Source organism: Etheostoma spectabile, chromosome 2 (assembly GCF_008692095.1).
Source record: "Etheostoma spectabile isolate EspeVRDwgs_2016 chromosome 2, UIUC_Espe_1.0, whole genome shotgun sequence".
NCBI classification, from domain to species: Eukaryota; Metazoa; Chordata; class Actinopteri; order Perciformes; family Percidae; genus Etheostoma; species Etheostoma spectabile.
In genome coordinates this window covers 25,234,427-25,250,181 of record NC_045734.1, presented here as the reverse complement: position 1 = coordinate 25,250,181, position 15,755 = coordinate 25,234,427, and the positions used below count along the sequence as shown (strand labels likewise).

General features: G+C 38.1%; 1 protein-coding gene across 1 annotated transcript in view; it reads right to left on the bottom strand.

The window, feature by feature from the left end:
• The window catches only part of LOC116697113 (uncharacterized), a 34,299-nt gene extending 24,105 nt beyond the window's left edge, over positions 1 to 10,194 (bottom strand). Inside the window, exons 1-11 of the mRNA XM_032528436.1 lie at positions 10,103 to 10,194; positions 6,756 to 6,854; positions 5,847 to 5,865; positions 5,635 to 5,671; positions 4,264 to 4,386; positions 3,781 to 3,980; positions 3,594 to 3,697; positions 2,530 to 2,642; positions 1,903 to 2,394; positions 885 to 959; positions 542 to 783 (exon numbers count right to left, since the gene is read on the bottom strand). Coding sequence (XP_032384327.1) covers positions 542 to 783; positions 885 to 959; positions 1,903 to 2,394; positions 2,530 to 2,642; positions 3,594 to 3,697; positions 3,781 to 3,980; positions 4,264 to 4,386; positions 5,635 to 5,671; positions 5,847 to 5,865; positions 6,756 to 6,807 — 1,457 coding nt within the window. The 5' untranslated portion in view covers positions 6,808 to 6,854; positions 10,103 to 10,194. The remainder of the gene's footprint in view (positions 1 to 541; positions 784 to 884; positions 960 to 1,902; positions 2,395 to 2,529; positions 2,643 to 3,593; positions 3,698 to 3,780; positions 3,981 to 4,263; positions 4,387 to 5,634; positions 5,672 to 5,846; positions 5,866 to 6,755; positions 6,855 to 10,102) is intronic.
• Between the last annotated feature and the right edge of the window lie 5,561 nt (positions 10,195 to 15,755).

The window sequence follows — 15,755 nt, the reverse complement described above, 5'->3', positions numbered from 1 at the left end:
TAATACATCATTTTAAAACACAGAAATATATTGACTAACCTGGGGTGGATTGGGATAGGTTTTGGCAAATAGTGGCTATAGGAACTTCACATAACACGTTATTTTCCAAACAACTTACAATAAGTGCATTTGGCCATGAAGTTACCACCCAAACATTCACCCATCAAAACATGCTGATTCACCTGGATTGGATTTCTTCACTAGCTAGTTGCTAACTTCTCTGTGTGCAGTTTGGAGCTTGCCAAGTATCACATCCTGTAGTGGGTTTATCAGAGATTTTTTTGCTCCTTGCTACTGCTGGAGACTTAACAGTTAAAGTCAACTAATGAGCTAAAAGAGGCTAAAAAAAACTACATAAACCTGCAGTTAGATGATAGGCGCATTACTGCGTTACTCCTGCATATTTAGATTATAGGAGTTTTAAGTTTGTATTTGACTCATCTAATGCAGCAGTTTCTTATTTAGTCCATTCTTTACTGACGTACATGGAAAAAATAAACTCAGGGAATGAATACAAATTTGAAATGTTAGTTTGACATACAACACTTGATGAAAGGCGAGTATGATGTTTTGATGCATGAGGGCCCCGTTGTTTGGCAGGAACCTTCGTAACACCGGCACCACAACATACTGGTACCAATCGTCCACATTTGTCACGTCAAACGTTGGCGTTACTGGAGCTACAGTTGGTTCTTGTTTCTTATACGTGTCTGCCAGCTCAGCCAGAGTCCAGTTAAGCAGGAACTGGGTCAGAGTGGTGCTTCTAATTTGTGACACGTTCCTCTAGACAAACAAAAACCAGCAGGTCAGGAGTCATTTCACTTGGCAGGTGTACCGTGTGTGCATTTTTCTGCATGTCGATTTATGTTTGTGTGCGCTTGTACCTCTTGTGTGAAGGACACAAACTCATGAACGAAGCTCCCAACGGGTTTGAAAGCCATCATGAACCCATTCACAACCTGTTAGCATGAAAAAAGAGCAGAGGTGTTCGAAAATGAGATGCAAGACTGGGCATTATAACATCTTTAATGTTTCTGTCCATCTGATGAATATAATTCCAATGTTCACTCTCCATTAAACTCGTGTTTGTTTTCCACCCACTAAATGCGCCCCTCTGTTCACCAATATGGTCACTGACTTTGTCAGCTGTTTGGTGCCAAGCAGTTAGAGGGAATTCATCAGAATGTTTTTGTCTAACCCTCAGCAAGGCAGCCAATATACGTATTTCTCAAAATGTCAAACTCTTCCTAAGGAGATATGGGAGCGTGAACTAAACCAGTAATGTTGCCAGGCAGAAACCCATAAATTAAAACATATTAAAATGCTCGGTAGAGATGAGAGAAGAACTGCAGACTCGTTGATAATGCTCTATGGGTTCATCACTATGAGCGCCCACTTTGGCATTACACACAGTAGTTGCATTGTGATATATAAAAATATTGGTTAAAGCCATTTTATACAAAAACAATTCCAAAATTTGATTAAAGCTGCAATGGCTTGGAATACAATAATTTAAAATTTTCAAACCCAAAATCTTATGTTTTTTATGGCTGTACCATTACATGTACATTATATGCTAATATGATATATCCCAAAAGTTTAAGATTCAGACACTTGATATGTGATTAACCATCAATACTAAGATTGCCACCACATGGCTCCCAAAGTCCATTTCCTTAAACGTGAAATATGTATTTTTATGGCACATGCACTAACCTGCAAAAAAAGAACAGAAAAACACGAATAACACAATGGGAGCGTGCTTTCATTCTCTGCGCCGGACGCGATTACTCCACTTTATCTTTACATATATATTTGGTTGCTGCTATATTATTCTAAATATCAAGTTCAACCCTGTTAAAGATCAGGCAGGATCCACACATCCATGCTACATTACAGTACCTGTCTGAGGCTGTTCTCTGGGGACGGTGGTGGGTATGGGTCATATCCAGGGCTCGTCCAGTTTTGGTTACCACCAGGAAAGGTCCAGTTTTGGTTACCGCCAGGAAAGGTCCAGTTTTGGTTACCGCCAGGAAAGGTCCAGTTTCGGTTACCGCCAGGTAAGGTCCAGTTTTGGTTACCACCAGGAAAGGTCCAGTTTTGGTTACCACCAGGAAAGGTCCAGTTTTGGTTACCACCAGGAAAGGTCCAGTTTTGGTTGCCACCAGGAAAGGTCCAGTTTTGGTTACCACCAGGTAAGGTCCAGTTTTGGTTAGTTCCAGGGGTTCTCCAGTTTGTGGCACCTCCAGGGCTGGTGGTGGGTGAAGGGCCAGAGCCCCCTGTCAACAAACTGTGGAAAACCAGGCTTAGGGTGTCGTTGTCTAAACCTGCAACCTCAGGCCTCAGCAGCAGCTCGGCTTTCTGCGCTGGGGACAGCAGGTTCAGAACCTCCAACTGTAGGAGAGAAAAAAGAAAGGGAGGAGAGCGGCATAGGATATAAGTAAGAGGTAGAGGTAGAACTTATGTCTCAATGAGGTTGACTGCTGTTGTAAATCCAATGAATCTTTAAGAAAACACAAGTGGACTCACTCCGCTGAAGACCACGTTAAGTGTTGAAAAATCCTTCATTCGGGCCATGGCTCTGAAGGCACCAAAATTCTTCAGCAGCCAATCCTCACTGCTCTCCTCTGGACTCACACAACCTATACAGTGATTACACACACTGGGTCAGCACATACAGTGTATGTACTGTACACAAATACAGAAGAGATAAGCAATTGTCAACAAATCTAAACACGTCTAACATGTCCTGCAATGCCTTGTTACATCCTGCTACGCTCTGCTGTGCCCTGCTACGTCCCGCTGTGCCTTGTAATGCCGCACAGTGCCCTGCTCTGCCATGAACTACTACATTCTAACCCCAACCGGTCATCAGACACCGCCTACCAAGAGCCTAAGTCTGTCCGAGGTTTCTGCCTAAAAGGAGGTTTTTCCTCGCCACTTTTCCTTGCACTGTTGCTTGCTCTGGAGTAAATTGTAAAATCTGGAGTGTGGTCTAGACCTACTCTATCTGTAAAGTGTCTCGAGATAACTCTTGTTATGAATTGATACTATAAATAAAATTGAACTGAATTGAGTTGAATTAAAAAATATATTGTTTATGTCAGTTAAAGATTGGTTATGTTGTACTGAACATAGGCTTCAGGCAGTCAACTAAGAAGGTTTTTGGTTTTTATGGAAACCAAATATTAGGGGTGTAACAATTTCAATTTGTAATCTAAAATCAAAAGAAATTATCTGTCAATTTCAGTTATCAAATTTAAAAGCAGTATCGCGATTCTCCTAGTATTTATTTCCTCTTAATCTCTACTTCCCTGTGTCTGAAGAAAACACTGACTTGCCCAGAGCTAGCATGCAGCTAAAGACAGAAAGCATGGCCACTGCCAGAGTCAGAGATAACAACAGAACTGGAAAATCCGCCTTTTCACAAGTCATCACCAGTGTGACAACATTTTGTCTTTCCATGAGTTATGTAACCAAACAATGAATGGTAAAGCCACTGGACTTCATGGTACATTCATTGTTATTGTGAGGGTCAGCGCAAAAAAATAAACATAAAACATAAAGTCAAAGTTAACACACAAAAGCTTTACCAGCCACTCTGTCTCCAGACAGAAAGGGGTACATAAAGAATGTGTAGATCCACTTTTGTCTGACTGGATTCATCTCAGAATAATAGAGGCTGAGCTCCCTCACCCTGCAAGAAGAGATTAGAAGGTGAGATAAGTTGGTGTAACAAAGGTAAGAGAAACATGCAAACAGACAGAGACTCGGACATACACAGTCTGGTAGGTGGAGCAGCTGAAGTTCTTCGTGCTGAGGCAGGATAGGAAGCCTTTGCTGATAGATTTCAGCAGCGGTTTTATCGTGACCTCCATCCACATCTGGACCAGGGCTTCGTTCTGAAGGGGGTCTGCTCCGGGTTTTAATTGCAGGGCCCCCTGCAGGCTGAGAAGTGGCACTCCTGTCATGCTGGATCTCTGCGTTTGGGGTGATGGATTAGGGAAAAAGGGGGTGAGATGAAGGAAGGGTTAGGAAGATAGTCAATTGAAATGGGCTCATGTTGTGTTTTACAGCAAGCGCTACTAATGTGTAAGTACAAATACACATGTGATATTAAACATTCAGCAACAGTCACCACAGTGCCAATCTGTCACAGTTTGTAAAGTATGAATGCTGTCCACGAGAGAAAGACTGGTCATGTTGGTATCTGTGACGACATCCCTTTCATTGCGCATTCCTGTCCGGGTGTGAACTCCATACCATGAAGGTGTACACATCCATCGTTGCTTGAAGCATTCCTTTCAGCCTCCGCATGTGATTGTTCCCGGTTTCATTCGAAGGCAATCCCACACACTGGAGGAAGTCAGAGGTCGGATCTGGCACCTTGGAATGAAGGACAAAAATGCAAAACTTTGTGAAATGCGAAACAATTTGATAAATATCAAACAGTTGTGGAAAAGGTATTCACACATTCTACTTACTGAAATGTAATGTTGTAATCCCACAGTGTAGAATTACTCTGTTACAAGTAAACATCCTGCATGCGAAGTCTAACTACTGTTTAACATTCAGGTTCATTGGCATGATTTTGATTTAAATGGATTAGAGCTGTCATTTACCCCCTCTCTGACAAGTAAAAGTATCTGCTGTGAAAATTACCTATATAAAAATTTCAGTGTCTAGCCTCTTTGTTCCTCTTTACTGTAAGTCCACCCCACCCATACTTTTCAGAATGTTAGCTTGAAGACATTTCTTTATGCTAACACTCCCCTAATTGCCCGATTGTACTGCATTATACTGGTATTCACTGCAGGGCAAATATTGTTTGATGTTTCTGTTTTGCGGTCCATGCCAGACCAGATGTTTTGATTTGATACTTTGTTCAGATGTATGTTTTTCAAGCTCAGTCAGACAATTGTGGATGACAGGAAAACCTGTTTTGATCTTGTTGGAATGTGATTTGGGTGGTTTTGTATACGCAAGTCATTCCAAGAATCCTAGGCTGTAAAGTCATAAGCAAACCTTGAGTTTAAGGTGTCATGGGAGCTTAGTACAGCTGAGTCACAGTGAGAAATATCCTTTCTGGTCCTGTCTGTCTTTATATTATTTATTATAATGTTTATGCAATTTTTTTTCACGTGACTTGATCTAATATCGCTATTCATTTCCCTCTATCACAGACTTTATAGTTGCTGCCTACTATTTTTGTGAATTTTCCAATGAAAACAATATATTATAACTTTAAATATTCTACTGTGAAATAATAACATGTCCTGAAGCTGGTCTGCTGACATTGAAAGAGAGCTAGATTTAATAGCTCATACCATATCCACATTGAATCACCCCGCTACTTTTAATTTCTTCAGTTTTCTTATCATTTATTGTTTAGAAAACAATCTGAGAGATAGTTTTCAAAGAACAGATAAAATCAGAACATGACGATTGCACCTGCAGGTTTGAGAGGGATTTGGTTACCGTCATAAATCCAAATGTATCAATATAATCAGAAAAAATAAATGCAGAACGTTTCATTTTAAGCAGTTTTTGGGTTAAATTTCTATATAGCCTTTAGGTTTTGTGTACAAATATGTAAAAATGTTTTGTATAAGTACAGCATGAGGCTTCACTAACCTGACCACAGTTTTGGACAGTAGTGCAGGTTGCATTTCTGTAGATTTCCACAAGTGAAGAACACAAGGCCAGAGTTTATAGACAAGAGATGACATAGTTAATTACAAATAGAACAGTGAAAAATCTTTACGAGTGAAAAAGAACATGATATACTCCACTGGCTTTGTAATAAAAATGCTGTTTTTTTTGTTATTTCAACTTTCTGATCTTACCTTTGTGCACTTACTGCACCTGTTGGGAGAAGACAAAGTTCATGTTAGAGCTCATACTAAATTTAAAGGACTGAAGCTAGATTTGGAGACATTTAGGACATTTTAATTAATTAAAAAAATGTATAAATCTGAAATTTTGAAATGGTGAATCGTAAAAAAAAAAAAGAGACACCAAAAGTATCTGTGTACTATTAACAAATCATTTTAAGCAAATAAATTCTACTTAGTCTGCACTGAAAGTATTCAGATGTTAGTATTTGTCCACATATCAGATCAAGAACTAAATATATATCATAGTTTAACATGAAAAAAAAAAAATAATTTTCCAAACAGCTGGAAAATGTTTTTTAGCAAACATAAATCAAACTGGAAAAGTGCATTTGTTGGACTAATCTTGGACACGGATTAGTACACAATTGGTGCTTTAGTGAGTATTTATCGTATACTCAACAAGGATGTTGTATGTGAGATCATAAAATCATCTTTTTGTTGTATAAAATCTTTTGGATATAACCGAAGCATGTACAACTAAAATGCAGTTACAGTTATTCAAAAGCTATAAAACATATGATTTATTTGCCACATATGCCCAGGGTCAATCCTTGTGCCAAAGGTAATTTAGTTTATGTCAGAAAATTAGAAAGTAAAGAATTCAGAGAAAGATGAGTTGTGGGCCTATTTTTTTAATTCTTTTTATCTGATAAATATTTTAATGTTTGTTAATTAACTGCTAACCTGTTCTCCGGTGATTTAAAAAAAGTGGCTAATGGGAACAGCAAGTTTAGTTTCCTTGCATTAGCAGCATCAATTTATTGTTGGTGTATAATTTCATCAGCTTTGTTGTTGAGTTGTCCTTTGTTGGTAACCTGACACTCTTGATTAGAGAAAAGATGATAAATCTGATCTTACCAAAGCAGCTCCCCAGTAGGTAAAGCAATAGGAAACGGCCGCATGATCTCATGATGTGACAAGTCTCATGAGCTGAGACGGCTTTGTGGTGATATTCACTGGGGAGGGAATCAGACAAAGCAGGTAACACAGTGGGTCACCACAACAAGCACCAAAAGACTAAACGCTGGATCAGAACTCTGAATTATAAATGTCTATTGCAAATTAGAAATCACAGAGTTCTATTTCTTTTCACTCAAAGATATAGCAAGAACCAAAAACATGATAACATCTTAGAATGAGGTCAGCATTCAAGCGTTAAATAATGTTATGTAATCAGTATGAAAGAGGCAGCCCACTTTTTGCTATACTTTGAAATTGTCCAAGCTTAACATATCACAAAGGTATGTATTTTACATAGTTATAGCCAGAACATGGTTGTCCAGTTGCTGTCATCGCTTTGTGTGTTTAACAGAAATCACTTCGTGGAAATTAGGCTTGGTGGGTTTAGTCGGGGACAGGAATCAGGGAGTGGCTGTCAGATAGTTTGTGCTCAATAGCATGGTAATCTTTCTGTTAGCAGTACAAAGCGGAGAGAATGCTGAAACTCTACACCATTCACATCCATGAATAAAAGTAAAGACAACAAGGGCATGTTCCTGCTCTAAAAATATATTCTGTGAAATGTTACCAGAACTAAGGAAATACCTTGTTACAGTATTCATTATTGCACCATTACCCTTATGGTATTATAATATGGCTGATTTTCTATTTATATGTCAACAGTGTCAGTGTGTGTGTTTTTTTGGGACAAGCTATGTCAGAAGATAAAGTTTTTGGTTAAAAGTAAAGAACATTCAATTGTATAGCATTAGTTAAGTGTTGTCTGCTGATTGTGGAACTGATGAAGTGTGAAGAACAGGAAAGTGCTTCTTAAGTGAAGCGGCCATAGAAGATCAATGTTGGAGAGGAAACCACTCATTTGGTGAAATTTCACAAGGTTTGTCAATACAATATAATTCTATTTCAAATATTTTGGTCCACGTTGTATTATTTTTAAACGTATGGCTCATATGGAGACGTTGTTATTTGTGTTTCAGTCTTGCCACAGCCTTGAAGCTCACCTCTTGACCACTGAAGGAAACCCCCAGCCATATCTACTTCACTTTGTTTTCAGTGTGAGATACGACCATGCTCTGTCCACCTCTGTCCAGCTACTCTGTACAATATTGTGATTCACATTTTTATGTTTGTTTATATGCCTCAGAGAGTTGTATTGTTTAATTTGTAACATTGTTGGCTAAATAATTGTTGGAAGGTTGTTTAGTTTCGAACATTGACACAAACGTAGTAAATTGATTTTGTACGCGTCTGTGTAAATGTGTTAGCTTTTTGAAATGCCACTAAAGACGTGTAACCATGTAATGTATTTTATAGTCCTGAATTGGTCATTTAAGATGGAACAATGAATTCTAGTTGCGACCCTTTGTTGCTGCTGTGTCTGTGCCAGATGATACCATTGTAACTAGTAATAAGTAAGTTACAATGAAACACAGACACACACACACAAATAAATAAAATTAGATTACACAATCCCTCAATAGAAGTTGACACTTATAATTTAAATGTTGGATTACATGTGTTTTGATTTAGAAGATTATCATGAATGTTCATTTTCTTGTGATGAACATGAATTCCCAAGATGGCCACTTTTACTTTACTATAAGAATAACACAAAAAGTCCTAGATTTATTTCCATGTGGTGACATAATTTGGCAATAATAACCATAACTAAGGAAAGTGCTATAGCCAGGTACAGTTTTTTCTATGCTTTGCAATATTTCTTAAACTTCTACTTTACTGCATTTGGCTATCCACTGGTTAAATGCAGATATAATTTCACTACATTGTACTGCATGATATTATTTGATGACTAAAAATGTTTCAATTTTTGTTTCTAAAACAAAATTCATCACTTGAAACTGGGAAAAGATCGGGAAATTACCTTAAAGGGGTTGGTTATCAACCAAGTACCCCCCCCTTTTCCCCCCTGAACTATTATAAAGGTTATATTTTACAAATTTGCCCACTTGTCCCTATTTGGGCCTATTCTAATGGGGGATTAAAATTTGGGTTTTTTTTTCTTCCATTTCAATATTAATATAAGCATGGCATTTTAGCTTTCTTTATATTTATATTTACATGGTGGTACTTTTTTTTGTCGGGCTGTGCCGCCATTTCTGTGTGGGGGGGGTGGGTATTTTTGTTTTTTGTTGGTCTGAAAAAACCAAAAAAAAAACTTTTTAAAAAAAAACAAAATTCAAAAAACACGAAAACAGGCGGGTCTCCTAAAAATTATCAAACTCAAAAAATAGCTAAATTTGTCCACAATAAAAAATTTGGGGTATAATAATTTAACCCCCTAAAAAGGACCAATCTACATAAAGTTTATTAGTTAAAAAGGGAGGGGTAAAGGACTATTTTTGACTTTAGGTTTTTGCAAACTTTTATTTTTAAAAAGTTGACTTTTTCCCGGACTTTTTTTTTTTTCCCACCCTCCTGAAAACCTTAAATTATTTAATAAATTGCGGGTTCAACCCCAAGTCTAAAAGATTTTTCTTGGGTTTTATTAAGAAATTTACTTTTTTGAGACGCATTTAAAATAAAATAGTTTAGACATAGTTTTTAGTTTTTTGACATTAGGTTGAGGGTTTTCGCTGAGAAAAGATAAACTCCCCTTTCCCTTATTCCTCATCAAGTCAGTTTTTAAATAAAAAGGGCAGGAGACAGGGGTGGGGGGAAAAGTTTCAGTGGGCTAAAAACGTCTCCTGTTGAAACGAGACTTTTTTCCTTTTGGTAGTTTTAAGTTTGGGTATGAGACAAAACTCTGGGGGGACGGGAGGAAAGTGGCATCCCCCGTTCCCCAGGGTAAAAAAAAAACACTTTTTTTTAAAGAGAAAAAGAAGGAAAATTAACTACATCTACGGGTTTTTTTTACCCACCCCCTGCCCCTTTTTAAAAATGAGGCTAAACTAATTATTCCCCCCGCTCAAATTCCCAAAGGGAAAGGGCTTTTTCCCGGGAGGCCCCCCCCTTTCCCCAAAAAAAAAGAAACTTTCTTTTAATTTAAGTGACCCGGTCACTGTTTTTTTAAAACCCTTTGTCTGAATTTTCTTTCTTTTACGCATTTTTGAAACACAAAAAATAAGCAACCCCTAATGTCCCAGTTTCTCTTAGACAAAATTGGGCAAAAAAACAAAAACCATTAAGTACACACAGAATATGGTTTTTTTAAAAGTTGCAGTGCCCGTTGGCAAGGAAATAAATGAAAAAGTGACTTTAAAATTTCAAAGAAAAACCCTTTCCCAAAATCTTGTCTGTACTGAATTCCTTCAGGTTTTGAAAAGTGTGTTTTTTTTCCCCTTTTGACCCCCCCTGGACACAGAGAAATGGTAAACTGCAAAAGGGGGGTTTTGGGGGTCTTGTGAAAATGACACAGGAAATTTAAACAAAGGGACTTTCCTTTCCCTTTTAAAACAAGGGGGCGGAAAAGGTTTTGGCTCTACTGAAAATTTGGGTTTTGTGTGTGTTTTGGTGTGTGAAGTGGTGTGTGGGTTTTGTGGGTGGGGTGTTGGGGTGTGTTGGTGTGTGTTTTGGTGTGTGGGGTGTGTGGTGTGTGGGGTGTGTGTTTAGGGCTGGCAATTAGAAAAATTAATAAATTTACAGAAATACCGTTTTTAACAGCTTGTCAAGGAAGTTTTATTTTTCTGGGGGCCAAACCCCGAAAACACCCAACCCCCCATAATTGTACCAAAAAACACGGGGGGAAAAATAAACCCGCTCCAACACAGATAATAAAATTTTTTTTAAAGGGTTTGGGAAAAAGGTGCTAAATTTCATTAATATACCCCAAAAACGTCATATTTAAAGGTTTTCTCCAATTTGCTTAAAGGGCCAAAGTAAAAAATAAAAAAGCAAAAATGAGCAAGCAGTTTTTGTAAAATTCAAAGGGGGGGAGGTTAAACATCAAACCCAGAACAAGCTATCCTTTTTTTTATATTTATCGGCAAAACACCCACACCCAAACACCCCAAAACACACACCCAAAAACACAAGGTCATGCAAAGCCAAACCCGGGTTAAAAAGGTTTTTTTTGGACAAAGGACGCATACAGCTAAAACCCCAAATAAGATTTTTGATCCTTTCATTTTAAAAGGGTTAACTTTTACGAAACGTGACATGTAAAAATTTAACCCCAGGCCTTCCGCCCAAGGACCTCTTTTTTTTTAAAAAACGTTCAGTTTGGGGTTTGGGTTTTTCTTACAGCAGTAAAATTGTATTTGAAAGAATTTGAAAAAATGTCCCCCTATTTAGGGTTTTTAATCTTTTTTACCCTGGATTTTTTACAAATGGGTGTTTACAAATGGGAAGAGAAAAAAAATTTTAAAAATATTTAAAGAATAAATTTAGGATCTATTGGGGTTAAAAAAATTCTTTTGGGTTTTTTTTTGTGTCAAAAGAGAAACCAAATCAAGAAATATTTGGTCTAAGGGAAATTTAATAAAACCCATGTTTGGAGGGGGGGAATTGATAATCCCAACAACAATTTTAAAAAATTAAGGCCTAACAAAAAATTTCCGGGCTTTGGAAAAATAACTCTTTAGCTTGAACTTCTTGGTTAAAAGCGGGGTTTTGGCGTTGAAATGTTTTTTCCCATCAATGATATTTCCCCTCTGCCTCCCCCCCTTCCCTTTAAAATTTCCCCAACCCCAGATTTCCAAAAAGGGACTAACTGAAAGGGTTTTCAGCCCACAAAAAGGGGGTTTTCCCCTCCCCTTTGCAGAATATGTTTTTCCCTTCCCCCTGAATAAGTATTCGTGGCATGTAAACCCTTTTCCCCCCATTTGGGGCCCTAAATTTGCCGTTTTTTTCAGAATGTTTTAATGCCCCTTTTGGGTTTTCGCTTCACAATTTTCCCCTGAAAAAAGTCACTTCCCTTCCTTTTAAATTTAAAATCAAAAAAAAAACCCAAAAAATTTTTCTCCCCTTGATTTTTTGTAGGCCTGCTACGGGTTACTCTGGGTTCGTTTCATTTCGTCGGGGGTTTAATATTTGCGGGAATTAAATTAACTAATCTTGCCATTTTGAGTCCCCTTTTTTCCAAAACTTTCCCGGGGGGTTTGCAAAAGGGAGTATTTTTTTACTTTTTCCCCTGAATGTGTGTATTAAATATAAAGTACATTCAGGGGGAAATACAAAGTAAGTAAAAAATGGTCCCAATAGATAGGGGGGGAAAAAAAAAACCTCGCCCCCCTTGGGTCAGTCGGCCCCTTTTGAAAGGGTCCAACTCGTCTTCCGGTAGGCTACTGTTTCGAGGAAGAGCAAACTTGACTCAAACATGTTTTAAACCCAACTCTGTAAAGGGACACCTTTTAACCGTTTGTTATTGTTATCTTGCTGTTTTTCAAAAAGGGCGCCCCTGAAAGGGGTTCGTACTGGGCATTCCGGGGAAAAATCCCTAACGTCAGGTCCCCCCCGAAAACTGGGTTTTAAGAAAAGCCGATGTAAAAGTTAACATGTTGCCGTTGACTCAGAGATGTTTCCAGTTTTCCGGGACGGCGGTCGGGAAACAGACGGGTTAAACCCTCCCTTCCGCCGCCGTTTCAAGATGTGCTCCCCCAGTTCGGGAACTGAGGGGTTTGGTTTGCACCCCGTCCAAGGTAAATTTCCCCAAAACCCAAATGCCCCGTGTTAAAAAACCCTAAGGGTTTTGCTAAGGGGGAGCTAGCAAATGTGGGTCTGTCTAAAAATTTATCCCCCCCGCAGGGGTCCTCTGTTTACAAAAGGGAAATTTCCCTCATCAAAATCAAAAAATCAAAACTAACACCGAAAAAATGCTTGCTCTTTGGGGAAATTTGGCATTGTTGGGTCCCTTTTAAATTATCGGGGGTTTTAGACCTCTTTGTGATTTAAGTGTTTGAGAAAGTTTTGTTAGATTTATACTATAAAAAAAAATGAATTTAATTTAAACCACACGTCAAAAAACAATTTTTTATTTTCTTTACTGTTTAATCACCACGTAAAGTTAAAAAAGGGTTTGGGAAAAAACCTTATATTTCAAAATTTGCCCCAAAAAATATGTACAATTAAAGGGATTTACTATCAAAAAGGTTTAAAGTTAGATGTAAAAAACTTTAATGGTTTTTCCACAGGGGGGGGCTGTGGTTTTTTTAATTTAGGGGCAAAAAGGAAACTGGGGGGGATTTTTAGGCTGAAATTTAAAAATTTTTTCCCCCCGCAGTGGGCCCCTTTAAATTAAAACAGCACCCTTTTTCTTCCCCAGATAAAACCCCCTAAAAAACACTTTTTTTCAATTTTGGTTTTTATTTTCGAAAAAATAATTTTGGGCTGTGATTTAAATATAGGTTTGGGACTTTTCTGACACAGTGCAAACACCCCGTGATCCAGTTTATTTTTTACAAGTTTTTTCAAGCAAGATTGGGCCCCCTTTCCTTACCTAATGTGAATTTTTTGTTTCCAGTTCCGGGTTTTTCCCTTTGCCAACTTTCCCTTTTTAAGAGCCAATTTAAACCCCAAAAAAAAAAAAAAATGTTTAAAAAACTTTGAAATTGGCCCCTTTTTTTTTAAATGGTATAAAAAATAAGCTGCCTTGCCCATTTGCCCGTTGTTTTATTTCGTAAATTTCTTCAATTTTAAATTTTTTTTGAAAATTTTTCAAAAGCCGGTTTGTACAACATGGGCTTAATATATGAATTACAGGGGTATTAAAAAAAAAAAAGTGTAGTCCAAACAATTCAGAGACCCCCCCCTTCAACAGCCAACCCCTTAAAAATCAGTTTCCCCGGGGTTTAAAGCCTTAAAATGGGTAAGCTCAGGAATTTTTACAACAAAAGTTTTGGGGCTTCAGTTTAGGGTCCCCGGTTTGTTTTATGCTGCTCCTGTCACACAGTCCCCGACTTACTGTGGTACTTAAATATTAGAGCCCCCCCCTTATTTATATTTGTAAAATTTTCCGGGTTTTTTTAAGGGACCCAAATAAAATTTTCGGTTTTTGAAAAGGGCCTTTTCCGTTAAATTTAAAAATTTTTTCTTATTGATATTCTGCAGCTAAGAAACGGGCTCTTTAAATTTTCATCATCGGTTTTAAACGATATGGGTTTTTCGTGCGGGAGGGTTCTTTTCACCTCGGAGGCCTACGAAAACCCCTCTCTTTCAATTACCTCTTTTCCAAAAGGGAGGGGCTCGTTTGGGCCTGCGACGGAACAATGATCAAGCAGGCTGGTAAACCGGAGCCTTTCAAGGCCATAGACAAGGGTGGAGTGGGGTGGTAGGGGTAAAACGTTCTAAAATCTGTTTAAACCAAACACGGTTATTGGGTTTAAGGGTCAAAAACCCTTTTTCGGGGGAAAACAGTTACTAATTGAAAAAAAATAATTTTAAAAGGGGTTTATTTCAAATTGGGAAAATTTTTTCTTTCTTTTTAAATTTGCTTTTATTAAAATTTAGGTTTGAGTTTTCAAATCCAAAAACGGAAGTGGGGAAAAATTTTGATTGGGGCAAAGGGTTTGCCAACCCAAATGGGAGGCAATTTTGGGTCGAGACCTCCCAGGGGACCAAATTCTTTTTAATTTTCGACAGGAAAAATTTGTTGGGAAATTTTTTGAAAAATGCACCCCTTTTCCCCTTTTAGTTAATTAATTTAAAATTTTCAATTTCAAAAGGGGAATGTAAAAAAGCAATTTTTTATTTTTGTAATTTTATTGCAATTTTCCCTTCTTTTTTAAAGTAAAAAAATTTTTTAAAACTTTTTATTTTGGGGGGCCCCCCAAAATTTTACCCGTGAATTTTACCCCGGGTAAACCCGCAGGAAGAGTCCCCGCGAAAAATTCTGGCCCAAATTTATCCTGAAGGACCCAACAAAGGGGAAAAGAAAACCCCAGGTTAGGGGGGCTTCTGTTTTTTTCAAAAACCCAGAGAAAACCTGCCCAAAAAAGGGAAGGGCGGCCGACACCCAAGGGGGCAAGTCCCGGGGTTGCCAACAAGGAAAAAAAGGTTTTTCCCCGCAAATTCCCCCAAGGGGCAGATGAAGGGGACTGGTTTTCCCCCGCCCTTTCCCCAAAAACGGGCGGCCCCCGGGCCGCAGGTGGAAAAGGCTAACCCTGTGGTTTTTAGGTTTTTCGTTGGGAAAAAAAGGTTTTCCGCGGTTTTTTTAAAATAATTTTTGGCTTTTTCTACCCCCTTGGCCCCAGGGCCCCGGTAAGTTTGTTTGGGGTTAAATTGTAATAGAGGGGCCCAAAAATTTTTGGTTTTAGGGAAAAACAATTCTTCCGATTCTCGGGGAAAGGGTTTTGAATTTTTTGCAATTTTTTTCTTTTAAAGGGGGCCTTTTTTTTAAAATGTCAAAAAAACTTTGGGGAAAATTACCCAAATAATTAATTAAAAAAAATTTCTTTCAAAAGGGGGTTTTTTGGAAATAAGGTTTGGGACCCGGTATGAATAAAAAGGGGGTTTTCCCCCCTTTTTCATTTTGCTAAAAAGAATTCTAAAAGGGACAACGGGGGTTTAACTCTTCCACCCCCGAAACAACCCCAGGGAACCCACTTCCCCAAAAAATTTGGGGTTTGGGAACCGGGCCCCCCTTTTGGAAATTTTCCCCTTTTGGAAAAGGGAAAGAAAGGGTTAAAATTCCCAAAACAAAAGGGGGTATATTCTTGTTAAAGAGGATCCCCCAAAAGGGCTGGGAAAAAAAAAAACCTTTTTGGGGGCGATCCAACAGGTTTACGGGGGGATTAGGAAGGAAGGGGGGGGGAAAGAAACCATGGAAGCAATTTAAATTCCAAAGATTAATTGGGGAAAAATTACAACGAAACGATTTTTGAAAAAAACGGGAAAAAAACCCTTTTTTAAAATTTTGGGTTTAAAAAAAATTAATTGTTCCCTCCTTTTAAAAATTTTTCCCTTAAAAAGCCCAAAGCATTGGGGGAAAAGAGCGATCCGATT